Below are 17476 nucleotides of genomic sequence, written 5' to 3'. Positions count from 1 at the left end.
GCTCCTCCTAATACTTGCCACACTTCCCCCTCGAAGCGTAAACGCTATGTGGGGTGCAGATAGCTATGTGGCGTGTCAAGCATACGTCCCCTGTTATTATACGATATCCTAAAGGGAAACCTTATGGGTACTCGCGCCAGAAGTTAGAATTCTGTGAAACCTTTAGTTAATTCTCTGGCAATATCTACTGTAGTCATATATACCCTCAGGAAGCTACTGAAGGAACCTTCCATCAGGACGTCATGGCTTGAGCCCAAAAATCTATTTTTGGGTGAGGTAGCCATGTAATTTAGTTGAATCTCATATACTCATAAAATTAATATAGCTAGCTACAAGCTGTAAATATCAGTTGAAAAATAAATTATTCAGTAATTTTAAATACATTTATTTACTGTAATGCAGAAGAAATCAAAATTGAAATATTACATACCGGTACTTTTCTTGATGTTAAAAAATTGCTTGACTGAATACAAGTATCTAAAAATATTGAGAATAAAATCAGATATGATTAAAAGATTTTCATGTCTACGTAACAATCACATCCAGTATTAAACATCTTCAAAATTCTGCAAATTTGAATCAAAAGTCAAGAGAAACTTATTTTTCTCATGCTATGAATCATTGTTCTTGCTGCTTAAGATACTTGTCACATTCTTTGAGTGCTTTTATCAAATCAGGGTACCCTACAAGTTCACAAGCTTCCGAGAGGGGTAACCATTTATAATCCTGATGCTCGTTGGACATTGTAATAGGCGTTTTTGGTTCAAGTAGCTCAGCCATCCAATATATTACGGTCTTAGGTTTCCCATTCACTGAATACTGAAATATATCAAAGTATACTGTATCATCAAAAATGTTTTTTTTTTATAATATTTAATTTCATAACTGTTAGATTGTAACAAAATAGACTAGTGTAACAGTATTTCAAAACCTCTCATAAAAGACATAAAAATACAACAGTTAGAGTAACCAATACCTAAATGTACTAGAATAAGTAAGAACACTAGAATATATAAATGCAAATTTCTCTATTTGAAATACAGTATACAGAAATACTACTTTATGTAAAGGAAAGACTACCTTTCATATCACACTTTAGAACTTGTCTAATAATGATATTTTAATTATAAAATAAATTTTTGAATATACTTACCCGGTGAATATATAATAGCTGCAACTCTGCGGCTCGACAGACAACATACTCAATAAACTCGCGAGCGATCGCTATGCAGGTTGCGGGTGTGCCCACCAGCGCCAACTGTCGGCCAGATACCACTCTTGTATGTAAACAAAACCTTCAATTCTTCTCGTCCCGCTGCGTCTCTATTGGGGAGGAAGGGAGGGTCATTTAATTTATATATTCACCGGGTAAGTATATTCAAAAATTTATTTTATAATTAAAATATCATTTTTAAAAATTAAACTTAGCCGGTGAATATATAATAGCTGATTCACACCCAAGGAGGTGGGTAGAGACCAGAGTTAATATGTTTACAGCGTATAAGCTAAGAGTTTTTAATTTTGACAGTTATCAATATAACAAAACCAAAATAAATAGGTACCTGGTAAGGAAGTTGACTTAGACGATTACTCTGCCTTGTAAGTCTGTCTTCCTTACGGAGCCCAGCGATCCTCTTAGGATGCTGACAGACTCCCAGGAGCTGAAGTATCAAGGGCTGCAACCCATACAACAGGACCTCATCAAACCCCTAATCTGGGCGCTCTCAAGAAATGACTTTGACCACCCGCCAAATCAACCAGGATGCGAAAGGCTTCTTAGCCTTCCGAACAACCCATAAAAACAATATTAAAAACATTTCAAGAGACAGATTAAAAGGATATGGAATTAGGGAAGTGTAGTGGTTGAGCCCTCACCCACTACTGCACTCGCTGCTACGAATGGACCCAGTGTGTAGCAGTCCTCGTAAAGAGTCTGGACATCTTTCAAGTAAAATGACGCAAACACTGACTTGCTTCTCCAAAAGGTCGCATCCATGATACTTTGCAGAGATCTATTTTGCTTGAAGGCCACGGAAGTTGCTATAGCTCTAATCTCGTGCGTCTTAACCTTAAGCAAAGATCGGTCTTCCTCACTCAAGTGTGAATGAGCTTCTCGTATTAACAATCTGATAAAATATGACAAAGCATTCTTTGACATAGGTAAGGATGGTTTCTTAACCGAACACCATAACGCTTCAGATTTACCTCTTAAAGGCTTAGTACGAGCTAAATAGAACTTAAGAGCTCTAACGGGGCATAAAACTCTCTCTAACTCGTTGCCTACGATCTTTGATAAGCTAGGAATATCAAAAGATTTAGGCCAAGGACGAGAGGGCAGTTCATTCTTGGCTAGGAAACCAAGTTGAAGAGAACAAGAGGCTTTTTCTGTCGAAAAACCGATGTTCTTGCTGAAGGCATGAAGCTCACTGACTCTTTTAGCTGAGGCCAAGCACACCAGGAAAAGAGTCTTAAGAGTGAGATCCTTCAGGGAGGCTGAATGTAAAGGCTCAAACCTGTCTGACATGAGGAATCTTAGGACCACGTCTAAATTCCATCCAGGTGTAGCCAAACGACGTTCCTTAGAAGTCTCAAAAGACTTAAGGAGATCTTGTAGATCTTTATTGTTGGAAAGATCTAAGCCTCTATGCCGGAAGACCGAAGCCAACATGCTCCTGTAGCCCTTGATCGTGGGAGCTGAAAGGGAGCGAACTCTTCTCAGGTATAAGAGAAAATCAGCGATTTGGGCTACAGAGGTACTGGACGAGGATACAGATACTGACTTGCACCAGTCTCGGAAGATTTCCCACTTCGATTGGTAAACTCTAATGGTAGAAGCTCTCCTCGCTCTTGCAATCGCACTGGCTGCCTCTTTCGAAAAGCCTCTAGCTCTCGAGAGTCTTTCGATAGTCTGAAGGCAGTCAGACGAAGAGCGTGGAGGCTTTGGTGTACTGTACCTTCTTTACGTGTGGCTGACGTAAAAGGTCTACTCTTAGAGGAAGACTTCTTGGAAAGTCTACCAGCCATCGAAGTACCTCGGTGAACCATTCTCTCGCGGGCCAGAGGGGAGCAACTAACGTCAACCTTGTCCCTTCGTGAGAGGCGAATTTCTGCAGTACCTTGTTGACAATCTTGAATGGTGGGAATGCGTATAGGTCTAGGTGAGACCAATCTAGGAGAAAGGCATCTATATGTATTGCTGCTGGGTCTGGGACTGGAGAGCAATAGATTGGAAGCCTCTTGGTCATCGAGGTTGCAAAGAGGTCTATGGTGGGTTTACCCCAAGTCGCCCAAAGCCTCTTGCACACATCCTTGTGGAGGGTCCATTCGGTCGGAATTACCAGACCTTTCCAACTGAGACAATCTGCTAGAACGTTCAAGTCGCCCTGGATAAACCTCGTTACTAGGGAGATGCCTCGATCTCTTGACCAGATGAGCAGGTCCCTTGCGATCTCGTACAGTGTCAGGGAGTGGGTACCTCCTTGTTTGGAAATGTACGCCAAGGCTGTGGTGTTGTCCGAGTTGACTTCCACCACTTTGTCTCGAAGGAGACTCTCGAAGCTTATCAAGGCCAGGTGAACTGCCAAAAGCTCCTTGCCGTTGATATGCATGCTCCTCTGACTTGAGGTCCACAGACCTGAGCATTCCCGACCGTCCAGTGTCGCACCCCAACCCAAATCCGATGCGTCTGAGAAGAGAACGTGGTTTGGTTTCTGAACTGCTAGGGGAAGTCCCTCTCGTAGACTGATATTGTCTTTCCACCAATTCAGGCAAGTCTTTACTGTTTCGGAAATCGGGATCGAGACCGCCTCTAGCGTCTTGTCCTTTTTCCAGTGAAAAGCTAGATGGAATTGTAGAGGTCGGAGGTGTAGCCTTCCTAGCGAGACAAACTGCTCCAGGGATGATAGAGTTTCTACTAGACTCATCCAATTCCTGACTGAGCAACGTTCTCTCTTCAACATCTTTTGGATTACGAGCAGGGCTTGATCTATTCGGGGGGCCGACGGAAAAGCCCGAAAAACTGGACTGCGAATCTCCATCCCTAAATACAGAATAGTTTGGGATGGGATCAGCTGGGACTTTTCCAAGTTGACCAGAAGTCCATATTCCTTGGTCAGATCTAAAGTCCAATTGAGATCCTTCAGACAGCGATGACTGGACGAGGCTCTGAGAAGCCAGTCGTCCAAATAAAGGGAGGCTCGGATACCCGATAAATGGAGGAATTTTGCCACATTCCTCATAAGCCTCGTAAACACGAGAGGAGCAGGACTTAGGCCAAAGCACAGGGCCCGAAACTGGTACACCACATTGTCGAACACAAATCTCAGAAAAGGTTGGGAATCTGAGTGAATGGGGATGTGGAAGTAAGCGTCTCTTAGGTCGAGAGAGACCATCCAGTCTCCCTTTCTGACCGCTGCTAAGACTGACTTCGTGGTCTCCATGGTGAACTTTGTCTTTGTGACAAAGACATTCAGAGCACTGACGTCTAGCACCGGTCTCCAACCTCCTGTCTTCTTCGGTACTAGGAAGAGACGGTTGTAAAACCCCGGTGATTGAAGGTCCGAGACTTTGACCACCGCTCCCTTCTCTAGCAAAAGAGACACTTCTAGTTTCAGGGCTTGTCTCTTTGCTTCCTCTCGGTACCTGGGAGAGAGATCGATGGGGGACGTCGCTAGAGGAGGTTTGCGTACAAAACGGATTTTGAGCGAAGCGAAAAATCTATTTTTGGGTGAGATAGCCATGGCGTCCTGATGGAAGGTTCCTTTTTGGTAGCTTCCTTGGGTAAATAACTACTAAGATATTCCCAGAGAATTTAACCACAGGTTATCACAGAATTCTAACTTCTGGAGCGAGTATCCTAAAGGTTTCCCTTTTAAGACATCGTATATCAACAGGGGACGCATGTATTAACGCGCCACATAGCTATCTACACCCCGAACAGAGTTAATGCTTCGGTGTGTAAGGGCTGAGAATAGCTGGGAGCCGTTCCATAGCTAATCTCATCCGTGGCTACTTTTGGTACTCGAGACGTAAACAAACGGGCGCCATTGCTTAAATGACGTCACGACCGTCTTCATCCTGAAGCCAGTTGCTTGCCGATCACCATGATACAGCAGAGCAGGGTGGGACCTAAAAACTGGACGAAGTAGCAGGGAGGGTCCATCAAGACGCCATGGCTATCTCACCCAAAAATAGATTTTTCGCTTCGCTCAAAATCCGTTTTTTGGGCTCAAGCCATGGCGTCCTGATGGAAGAATACCAGAGAATCAATGTATCGTGGTAGATTTTCCCCTATTAGTAAGTGCCAAGGGCTTTGACAAAATAGCATAGTAATCTTAGTAAAGAACCGTAGGGAAGAATCTTCCTGCCCCCCTTGGCAGTGAAGTTCCCACGGGCCATGCCGACGTCAAAGTGGTATTGAAGGGCTATTCACCCTGATAGAAGAACTTGAAGAACTTGGAGACGAAGCTGAATGTTTGGCATTCGTATAGGAACATTCTGAAAAGCAGACCAGTGGTGGTTGGACACTGTGTGCTGAGAAGGTTGGTTTCATCTCCAGGGTATGAAGAGTAAGTATTCGTATTGGAACATTACATAATCAGAGTGAATATAAATTAAGAGTTAGTATCTTAATTTCTCCATGAACCATAAGGAAAAGGGGATAATAAAACTATGACAGGCATGTATTTCATAGTAAGTAGGAGCTGATTGAGACGCACAGGTAATAAAATAGAAATTTTATTTCACAAATGCAGAAATTAAATGAATTGCAGCAATAAGTAAAGTTCATTTACAGTAATTATAATGTACATAGTAATAAAGACTTGCTCTTGAATCTGAAAAGGAATTTCAAATTTATTAGTAGGCACTCGTTCTCGAGGAACGTTAGTCTTTGATTAAAACACATCATGCTCAGGGCATGCGGCACTTGTGTGACAACTATGACATTTCACCTGGGATAAGAACAGTTATAAAAGCACTAAGTGTTTTCGACATCACTATGTATCGCTCGAGGGTCAACATAGGCACCCGAAGAGTTAGAGTCCCAAGTAACTCACTGTTCTATGCAGAGTTAGGTGCAGGTTTCATAACACTACCTGCGGCTACCACAAAATGTTTGACTTCGTGCACTTGTTTCGCATAATGTTTAAAGAAAACGCGCGAGGACTTCCAGCCTGTGAAGCTTTTAAGGCTTTCAAAGTCCATACTCTGAAAGAAATTCAGGGATGATGCAACTTTCCTAGGATCATGACCGGCGGGTGTACTGTCAGGATCCGCTCTGCGAATGAAGTAGGTGATTTTCGCTCTCAATTGTTTCAGTGACAGGTCGCTTTTCGGTGGGGGTGCTGGGCGTAGACGAGCACATGCTTTCGGTAGTTTATTGAAGATGTCGCTGGACGGATCAATTTGGAAGGCATACAGAATTGGTCTGGTCAAGGCCGATTTGCAGGTTGAAATCGTATTGGCTGCTAATCCTTGTCCATGAAGGTGAATGAAGAAGGACATGCAGAAATCAATTGTGATTTCTTTAGGATTTTTTGTCTTGACGAAAGAGACCCATTTTCTCCAGGATGATTCGTATTGCCGTCTTGTGGATTCGGTCTTGTATTCCTCGAGGAAGTCTAGACTTTTCTTCGAGATCCCAAACCTCTTCTTTGCGGCAAGGGAGAGAAAATCATGAGATGAAGGTCCTTGATTTTCGATGATGAAGCGAAGACAGTCGACTTCTGTACTTGTTGGGAGAGAACTGGGCCCGGGAGAGGGATCAGCTTGGGCTGCAGCTCCAGGACCAGGGGGGTACCAGTTGCTCCGGGGCCACTTGGGAGCCACTAGGGCCGCTGTCCCTTTGAAGGTTCTCAGTTTGGAGAGGACTTTCAGCAGAAGGTTGGTGGGAGGGAACAGGTAGATCTTGGACCATCTGTTCCAGTCCAGTGACATGGCATCCACTGCTTCTGCCTTGGGGTCCTCATACGGGGCCACATACCGAGGAAGTTGATTGTTGTCGCTCGTTGCGAAGAGATCTATCTGAAGTTCTGGGACTTGGTGAGAGATGAAGGAGAATGATCTTGCGTCTAGAGACCATTCCGACTCTATCGGGTTTGTTCGAGATAGAGCATCCGCTGTCACGTTGCGGAATCCTTGTAGGTGAACTGCAGACAGGTGCCACTTCTTCTTCTCTGCCAGATGGAAGATTGGGAGAAGCACCTGATTTATCTGGGGCGATCTTGAGCCTTGGCGATTGAGACATCGAACTACCACCGAGTTGTCTAGGGTTAGACGAATGTGGATCGAGGGAGGCGGGGATAGTTTCTTCAGAGTTAGAAGGACCGCCATGGCCTCCAAGATGTTGATGTGGAACGTCTTGAACAGGGGAGACCAGGTGCCTTGAGCCTGTTTTTGGTGGGAGTGACCTCCCCAACCCTTCAGCGAAGCGTCCGTGTGGATGTTGAGTGATGGAGGTGGGTGTTGAAGAGGAATGGACCTTTTCAGGGCCTTTGCTTCCGACCACGGCTTGAGGAGAAGTCGAAGTCTGTTTGGGAGCCGTCTCTTGAGGTCTCTTCGAGCGATGGATGCAGAACGTCTCCAGACTCCCGCTGCATCCTTTAGCTGTGCACGAAGCACTGGGTTTGTTACTGAGGCGAACTGTAGAGAGCCTAGAACTCGTTCCTGCTGGCGTCTTGAAATCCGTTTGGATTTTAGTAGTCGCTTGACAGACCCTGCTATTTCCTTCCTTTTCTTCTGGGGGATGGAAAGGCGGTGTGACTGAAGGTTCCATTGGATTCCTAACCACTGGAACTTCTGAGCAGGAGAGAGGCGAGATTTCTTCTCGTTTATCTTGAATCCCAGGTGTTCTAGGTACTGGGTGACTTTGTTGCAGGATTTTACACAATCCTCGGGCGATGGAGCCCAAACTAGCCAGTCGTCGAGGTAGGCCATCACCTGGACGTTTCGGAGGCGGAGCTGTTGTACTATGGCGTCCGCCAGCTTTGTGAAGATCCGAGGGGCCACATTGAGGCCGAAGGGCATGGCCCTGAAGGCGTAGCTTTTCCTTTGGAGTCGAAATCCTAGGTAGGAGGAAGCGTGATGGTTCATTGGAACGTGCCAGTAGGCATCCGCCAGGTCTATGGAGACCGTGTAGGAACCTCGAGGCAGAAGGGTCCTTATTTGTTGAAGAGTCAGCATCTTGAACTTGTCGTTCGCTATGAACTTGTTGAGGGGGGATAAGTCCAGAATGACTCTGAGTTTGTCGGAGTCTTTCTTAGGGACACAAAACAGTCTTCCTTGGAACCTGGTGGACTTTACCTTCCTTATCACCTTCTTGTTCAAGAGATCTAGGACATATTCTTCCAGAAGGGGGGTTGATTGTTGGAAGAACTGCTGGAATGTTGGGGGTGGTTGAGTCCAACTCCAGCCTAGACCCTTCTTGACGATGCTGTGTGCCCAAGGATCGAAGGTCCAACGATCCTGGAATTGGCGGGGTCTTCCTCCCACCGGAAGCACTTCATTGCTTCTGGTGTCCCGAGGGCTTGCTGCCTCGGCCGCTAGCTCCCTTTTCTCCTCTGCCTCTGGAGGGACGGCGAGACGCGTCTCTGCCTGCACCTCTGTTTGAGCCTCTACCTTTGGGACGAAAGGTAGTCGTCTGTTGCTCGAAAGCAGGGGTGAAGACCGGTGACTGTGACAACACCGGTTGGGTGACCAGTTGAAAGGTCTGTTGTGGCTGAGCTGCCACTTGGGAGGTAGCGGGTCCCGGAAACTGACGTCTTGGTTGACGTTGCTGGGGTTTCTGTTTTGAGGCTTTCCTCTTAGGTTAAGGTCCGTCGTCCTGAGAGGGTTTTCTCTTCTTTGACATGCCCCATTTGTGGAGAAGGTTCCTATTCTCCGTGGCGGCTTTGTCAGTGATCTCCTTCACAAGGTCAGAAGGAAAGAGGTGTTTGCCCCAGATGTTGGAGGAAATCAGCCTCCGGGGTTCGTGTTTCACAGTGGCACCTGCGAACACGAATTCACGACAGGCTCTCCGAGCCTTCATGAAGTGGTACAAGTCCTTCATCAGGGTTGCCATATGGGATTTGGCAAGTACCATGTAGTGGTCTGGTACTCTGGTGTCACAGGCCATAATTTCAAGTTGGACTTGGTGGGACATGGATGCTGCGAGCCTCTCCTTCGTATCTTGTTCCCGACGAAGGAGGTGATCGTTGAGCTTCGGGAGGTCTTCATTAAACTGACGTCCGGCGACGTCAGGATCTAGCTTTCCCACGACGAAAGTATGCTGGATGTCCTTCCAGTGTCGAGCGTCAGGGGGAGTAACTATGGAGAAGGGTCTGCACTCCTCCAGTGCAGGGCAGGCTTTCCCCTCTTCCACAGCTTTAAGGCACGCAGCGAAGGCCTTTTCCATGAATGGAAGTACCGCATCTTCAGGTGCGACGTAGGTAGGGTGCTTCTTGCTCAGGGCCGGAAGCTTAGAGCAGGTAAAACCCCTACTCTTGAACGTGTTGGCTAGCATAGCCTGGGCCTTCGCGAGATCGAACACTATCTCTTCTTTCGGTTCGGTCTCTTCTTTAGAGGCAGGTTCAGAGCGAAGTCGGACGTAACAGTCCGGGTAGGCCTCAAAATTGGGGAAGAATTCCACATCTTCCAGGGGGACCGAGCCGATCTTGTCGCTGACAAAGATTCTGCCGGTCGCTATCACCATATGCTCAGCATACCTCCATGGGTTGGCATGAGAGCAAGCGGGGAGATCCTTAACCGAGATCTTCTTCGGTTCTTTGGATCCTATCATGGACCTGATGAACTCCTGATTCTCCTTTAACTTGTCGTCCATGACGGCTTTAATCAACCGGAGCATTTCCTGAGTGGATGATGAGGGTTCCGGGGTCGTGGAGGTAGATGGGAGAGACACTTCCGTCGGTGTAGGAGTAGGGGCGGAGATGGAAGGAGGAGCGACCTCTTGCTCCGACTCGGCGTATTCCACCTGGTCTTCTTCATCTTCAGCTCCTTGAGCCATGAGGGTCTTCTCCGTACCCTCCGAGACATCCGACATGTGTTCGTCATCATCGGAATCTAGGCGGCAATCGTGCATGGACTGGGCCATGACTACATCAGGTTCCACCGTAATTTGGACAGTGGGGATCAAATCCTTGGGCACCACAGAATCAGGGGAGGCCTTTGGGAACAGAAGTGACCTCAATTCTTCAGTGGCCAGGTACGGTCCGGTGGCATTCTTCTGGAAGCCACGCACCCATTTGCGTAGCTTCTCTCGAGCAATGTCCCTGATCTCCGCTGAGGGAGAGTTATGGAAGCCATCAGCTATGTGAGCCTGGCAGACCGTACAGTTCAGCGGGTCCCAGAATTTCAAATCCCCTTTCTTGTTAGCACAAGGGGCGTGAGTCCTGCAAGCCGTATGCCCGTAGAAGTGCGGGCGTTTCACAGCGCAGAAGTTGAAGTCACACTTCATCTGCTCCTCCTGTGGAAGAAAGAGAAAATGAGTATGGGGGGAGTCATAAGAATGGCTCTTAATCTAAGTTAATATTAATCATTAATTTTTAACTTAATGAAGGGTGTGATGCATAGAGATTGAAGTAGTAAAGAAAACATACTCCATGCATCCCGCCCGGCTGGCTACCGCAAGCTTTATCCTTGGATAATCCGAGATGGCCGAAGGCACAGGATAGTATTCCTTAGAAGTCCATAGGGCAATGGAATTCCATGGAAAATGCCAAGGATAAGTTTGGGACCGAGGCCACTCAGTCCCAAATTAGGGGGCTAACAGGTCCCTTAGGGTAACTGCTTCCGGCAACCAGCCGCGCTAAGATACACGCAGCATGCTGGAATTTTGAAGAATGCAAGGAGACAGCATGATTACTAATAGAACAGTACCAAGGCACTGATCTAAGAGCGTAAACAGGCCATCTGTTTGCAGTGTAGGGCTATCAGTATTCATATGATAGCTAGTAGAAGGGGGCGCAAGTAGTCTTGACGCCTCCGGGGGGTTCCGGCAGACCTCCGGCACGCCGGAGGCCGCTCCAGCAGAGTTTCTGGCATTAGAACAGACAATATATAAGTCAAGAGTAATACCAGGGTGGCGGCCGCCGGCACAACGGCGGCACGCCGGCAGAGGAGCGACGGCTCCGGCAGTCGGAGGATGCCGGATTGGTGACTGGGACAAGGATGGTTATAGCGGAACCAGGTTGCCGGCAGTGGATGCCGGCACTCCGGTGGCCGACCGGCAGGCGGACGGCGAAGCTAGGAGGAAGGAGGAGAGCCATCGGCAGGAGCCGGCGGCGGTCGGCAGTCCCCCGGCACGCGGGGGGCTGGCGGCATGAGGGTAAGGGGAGAGTCACCAAGGTAGGAGGCGGGTATCGCCGACAGTGGAGGCGGCAAGGGACCGGCACCCGGATAGTGAGAGAGACAGGGGGAGGGATGTAAGAAGTCCAGTCATGGACTCCCAGACATCCCCCCCTGAGAGGGTGTACCCATGATAGAGGCTGGCTCTATCACCCAGAAGCAGGGGTATCAGAGGACCGGGAGCTAGGGTAGCCCAAGGGAGGGCTAGGGGACACCCAAAGAGGGGGAGACCTCTACATACAGAACCCATCCAGTGGCTAACCCCATAGGACACTATGAAGGGTATATGTACCAGAGCGGACTGCACATAGAAGCTCAAGGTAGCCCTATCACTACACCCTAAGGAGGAGTTGTAGGACAGGGGACAGATGGGTATAGACTAACCTAAGTGTAGGCTAGGCTATACAAGAGATAGGTGGGGAGGGGAGAAGAGAAGAGTCTTCCATGGAAGGGGTTCTGTACCAGAGCGGCCACTAGGGAAAGGGAGGACACTCCCTAACCTAAGATAAGGCAGCCTGGCTGAAACGGTGCATGGGTACAGTTTCAGCAGGGGACAGAATAACCCTTCCAAAACCTAACCTAGAGCAGGGCTAAGAGCCCTGGACTAGGAAAGATAGAAGACATATCGCTATCGCAGGACAGTCATAGACTAGTCCTAGCCATAGAGGAAGGGCTAGCCGTTCCTCACTCTCGGACGCAACCCTAAGGGGGGTTCATTCCCTTAGGGAGGACTGAGAGGCGATAATATACTCCGTTAGGCGCTTGATCCCTTTACTTAGTAAGGGAATCAAGGCTAAACAGAGGGAATGCCAAGGGCAGGGGGATGAAGGAAGCATATAGGGGTCCTACAAGTAGGTTAGGTTAGGAAGGGACACTAACTAACCTATCCCCTATATGGTCCCTGAAGGCGAAAAACACTTGCATCACAGTCGAAAGTATTGTAAAATAATGCCACTATCTTCATAACTTAGCCTAGGATCACTAATAAAATCATGCATGAACACTGATATATAGGCGCTCTGGCCTGGGGGCTATAGTAGCCGACTGGTATGAGGTCAATCGATGACCGATAAAAAGCGTCAAAACACGATATAAAAGTTCCTAGCTATGAAGACTAAATAAACTAATGTTATCGATTAGTAAATGAGGCCGGAAGCGTTGTTGTGGCTAACTAAATAAGGCATGCATAACAACAACGACGCCATAAAATGGCGGGTCCGGTAGAGGCACAGCTCTGCCACAAAACAACAAATATCTCGGAAAGTAATATTTACTTTACGGTCAGAGCTTAACTAAACAATACTGGAACCTTGTACTCAACTTTCCAGAAGAAGGCGAGGCCGAAGGTAGCGACATAACGTAGATGCAAAGCGATAAGTAAGGCACAGGGAAAATCCGTCTAAGTAGGGCGAGCTACTGAACAAAGGATGAAGACGGTCGTGACGTCATTTAAGCAATGGCGCCCGTTTGTTTACGTCTCGAGTACCAAAAGTAGCCACGGATGAGATTAGCTATGGAACGGCTCCCAGCTATTCTCAGCCCTTACACACCGAAGCATTAACTCTGTTCGGGGTGTAGATAGCTATGTGGCGCGTTAATACATGCGTCCCCTGTTGATATACGATGTCTTAAAAGGGAAACCTTTAGGATACTCGCTCCAGAAGTTAGAATTCTGTGATAACCTGTGGTTAAATTCTCTGGGAATATCTTAGTAGTTATTTACCCAAGGAAGCTACCAAAAAGGAACCTTCCATCAGGACGCCATGGCTTGAGCCCAAAAATGGGATTTTGTACCCCTCTCTGAGCAACCTCACAGACTGTTGATCTGTGCCTCTCTTTTCCCAGGCTTGCCAGAAGTTCTTGAGTCTGGCACCTACTGCTGTCTGAAGTTGCGGGCAGTCAGACTCTGCCTCGCGAGGACTTGGCTCCTTTCCTCTTTCCTCTCTTCCCTTCGGCACGAGTACTTCCCCTGCTGGGGGCTCTGCCACGAAAGGGCGGAATAAACCTGGACGCTGGAGTGTCTATCCTAGGTCTAGCAGACAAGGCAGACGAAGGGGTCCCTTTGCGAGCCGAGGACGCAACCAAGTCATGGGTGTCCTTCTGTACTAGAGACAACGCTATTTCCTTAACTAAAAGTTCAGGAAACAGGAACTTAGACAAAGGGGCAAAGAGTAGCTCAGATCGTTGACAGGGCGTCACTCCTGCTGACAGAAAAGAGCACAGAGACTCTCGTTTCTTTAGGACTCCTGACGTAAACGAGGCGGAGAGCTCGTTGGATCCATCGCGGATGGCCTTATCCATGCAGGACATAATGAGTAAGGAGACATCTCTATCGGCTGATGAGATTTTCCTACTCAAGGCTCCCAAACACCAGTCAAGGAAGTTAAAAACTTCAAAAGCCCTAAAGATGCCTTTAAGTAGATGGTCCAGGTCTGAGGATGACCAACTAATCTTCGAGCGTCTCATGGCTAGGCGGCGGGGAGAGTCTACAAGACTTGAGAAGTCGCCCTGGGCAGAGGCAGGAACTCCCAAGCCGAGAACATCTCCCGTGGCATACCAGACGCTCGATCTAGACGAGAGTTTAGTTGGAGGAAAGGCAAAGGCCGTCTTCCCTAAACTCCTCTTGGTTTCCAACCAATCGCCTAACAGCCGTAAAGCTCTCTTGGATGAGCGAGAGAGAACGAGTTTTGTAAAGGCTGGCATGGCAGCAGGTACGCCTAAAACAAACTCAGACGGCGGCGAACGAGGAGCCACAGAGACAAAGTGTTCAGGGAACAACTCTTTAAAAATGAGCATGACTTTTTTAAAGTCCATAGACGGCGGAACTGCTCTAGGCTCATCAATATCTGAAGGATGATCCTCAGGCTGAGGGTCAGCAACGTCCTCATCCGAAAGTTCCTCATCTGATAACTGATGAGAAACAAGCAAAGGGGTAGGCAATGCTTGACACGCAGCGTCCGCCCGCACTGGTGCATAAGTGGCGGAGCAGGGCGCAGCGTCCTGAAACTGCTGAACAGTCTGGGAACTGTCAACAACAACAACAGGTGCGTGAGGACGCACAGCGTCCACCCGAGACTGCTTAGACCGCCTGGGTTGTGCAGTCAAAACAACTCTAGGTTGCGGAGGTTGACGCACCGCGTCAAAACAAGTCAACTCTGATGGTTGGTGAACGTCCTGAACGTCACCAGGCGCATCAGTGAGTTGCTTAACGTCCACATGCGGCTGAAAATCCACACGAGACCGCATCGGGTGTGGTACAACCCCAACTGGTTGACGTGAGCTGGCTACACCAACGTCAACAGGACGCACAACAGAACGCTTGGGTGGCTGACGGCCAGTATCTCCATGAGATAAACGGCTAGGTTCAACGGAAACCTTCTCTGCGTTGTAATCTTCCATAAGGGATGCAAGCTTAGACTGCATGTCCTGCAGTATAACCCATTTAGGGTCTACGGTAACGGGTGCGGTAACAGACGGGGTTAGCGTCTGAGACGGCACAACTTTGCCTTGCTTAGGCGGCAAGCAGTCATCCGATGACAGCAACGGGTCCGAACTGTCCCAATGACTACATCCGGGACGTTGGACCTGTCCTGAAGGGACCGACTTGCGTTTCAAAGGCCTAGAAACCTTGCTCCATGGTTTCTTGCGTGAAACGCCTTCGGAAGACGAGGTAAAAAAGGGCTCTCTCGTCTTATGGTAGGGGCGATCTTGACGAGATACGCCTGATACCATAGAGGGAACGTCTGTTCGCTGATAAAGGCCTCTCGAACCCATAAGTCGTACGACATTGCTTCTCCCCTGGGCTTGGGAGCTTGCAAGAGGTCCCGGACTAGGTGAACGACAGGCACGAACAGACGAACCCTCGGTCGCAACACTGTTCACAACACTTTGCGCACTAATCACTTTCCCACTTTCCGCCGTGGCACTGTGGCACTTAAGTTCCTTCACGTCAGCCATGAGTTGATTACGGTCACTTGCTAACGCTTCAACTCTCTCCCCCAAGGCATGAATAGCACGTAACATGTCTTGCATAGACGGTTCCTGAGTGCTAGAAGGGGGGTTAGGAACAACCACTACAGGGGAAGGATTAGGTTCAGGGGCATGTGGAGAGGAAAAATCTACGGACCTAGATGAACTTCTCCTTACCCTATCTCTCTCTAGTCTGCATGTATACTTATCATATTCGATAAAATCGAATTCCGAAAGGCCCACGCATTCCTCACACCGATCTCCCAATTGACAGGTTTTACCCCGACAATTGGAACAAACAGTATGAGGGTCAAGAGAAGCCTTTGGAAGACGCCTATTACAGTCCCTAGCATTACACTTTCGAAATCTAGGAACTTGAGAAGGGTCAGCCATTTTGAATTAGTCAAAGAAAATTCCAAAAACAATCCAAGTCATCAACAAATAATCCGATTCAATAAAGAGTTCAAGAGTTTATGTTGAGGAAAAACACCTGTACTGCGAAAGCTCAAACCAAAATAAAGTACTTCACCAAATATGATGGGAAAAATGTTATTTTTATAATAAAATAAATTTTTGAATATACTTACCCGGTGATTATATAAGCTGCAACTCTGTTGCTCGACAGAAAACTCTACGTTAAAAATCCGCCAGCGATCGCTATGCAGGTAGGGGGTGTACTTCAACAGCGCCATCTGTCGTGCAGGTACTCAGTACTCAATGTAAACAAAGAACTCAATTTTCTCCTCGGTCCACTGCGTCTCTATTGGGGAGGAAGGGAGGGTCCTTTAATATATAATCACCGGGTAAGTATATTCAAAAATTTATTTTATTATAAAAATAACATTTTTCAATATTTAACTTAGCCGGTGATTATATAAGCTGATTCACACCCAGGGGGGTGGGTAGAGACCAGCAATAAATGTTTACATTATTATGAGCTAAGGATTTTTTATTTTATTTTAGCAGTTATCAAAATAACAAACTTAAAATAAATAAGTACCTGGTAAGGAAGTCGACTTGAACAATTACTCTGCCTTTTTAAGTACGTCTTCCTTACGGAGCCTCGCGATCCTCTTAGGATGCTGAGCGACCCCTAGGAGCTGAAGTATCAAGGGTTGCAACCCATACAACAGGACCTCATCAAAACCTCTAATCTAGGCGCTTCTCAAGAAATGACTTTGACCACCCGCCAAATCAAGTAGGATGCGAAAGGCTTCTTAGCCTTCCGGACAACCCAAAAACAATAATAAAACATTTCAAGAGAAAGATTAAAAAGGTTATGGAATTAGGGAATTGTAGTGGTTGAGCCCTCACCTACTACTGCACTCGTTGCTACGAATGGTCCCAGAGTGTAGCAGTTCTCGTAAAGAGACTGAACATTCTTAAGATAAAAAGACGCGAACACTGACTTGCTTTTCCAATAGGTTGCGTCGATTATACTTTGCAGAGATCTATTTTGTTTAAAGGCCACGGAAGTTGCGACAGCTCTAACTTCGTGTGTCCTTACCTTCAGCAAAGCTTGGTCTTCCTCATTCAGATGGGAATGAGCTTCTCGTATTAACAGTCTGATAAAATAGGATAAAGCATTCTTTGACATAGGCAAAGATGGTTTCTAACTGAACACCATAAAGCTTCAGACGGGCCTCGTAAAGGTTTAGTTCGTTTTAAATATAACTTAAGAGCTCTTACAGGGCATAAGACTCTTTCTAGTTCATTTCCAACCATACAATAAGTTTGGAATATCGAACGATATTGGCCAAGGCCGAGAAGGCAGCTCGTTTTTGGCTAGAAAACCAAGTTGTAGAACATGTAGCCGTTTCGGATGAGAATCCGATGTTCTTGCTGAAAGCATGAATCTCACTGACTCTTTTAGCTGTGGCTAAGCATACCAGGAAAAGAGTCTTTAAGGTGAGATCTTTCAGGGAGGCTGATTGTAGCGGTTCGAACCTGTCTGACATAAGGAATCTTAGTACCACGTCTAAATTCCAACCAGGTGTAACCAAACGACGCTCCTTCGTGGTCTCAAAAGACTTAAGGAGGTCCTGTAGATCTTTATTGTTGGAAAGATCTAAGCCTCTGTGACGGAAGACTGATGCCAACATGCTTCTGTAACCCTTGATAGTGGGAGCTGAAAGAGATCGTTCTTTCCTCAGATATAAGAGGAAGT

At 47.2% G+C, this 17476-nt stretch overlaps 1 protein-coding gene across 1 annotated transcript in view; it reads right to left on the bottom strand.

The window, feature by feature from the left end:
- Window positions 1-369: 369 nt before the first annotated feature.
- The window catches only part of Datp (purine phosphoribosyltransferase family protein Apf), a 96543-nt gene continuing 79436 nt past the window's right edge, over window positions 370-17476 (bottom strand). Inside the window, exon 4 of the mRNA XM_068362744.1 lies at window positions 370-819. Within this exon, the coding sequence (XP_068218845.1) occupies window positions 619-819 (201 nt within the window). The 3' untranslated portion in view covers window positions 370-618. The remainder of the gene's footprint in view (window positions 820-17476) is intronic.

Source organism: Palaemon carinicauda, chromosome 39 (assembly GCF_036898095.1).
Source record: "Palaemon carinicauda isolate YSFRI2023 chromosome 39, ASM3689809v2, whole genome shotgun sequence".
Classification (NCBI taxonomy): Eukaryota; Metazoa; Arthropoda; class Malacostraca; order Decapoda; family Palaemonidae; genus Palaemon; species Palaemon carinicauda.
This window is presented reverse-complemented; position numbering and strand designations above follow the sequence as displayed.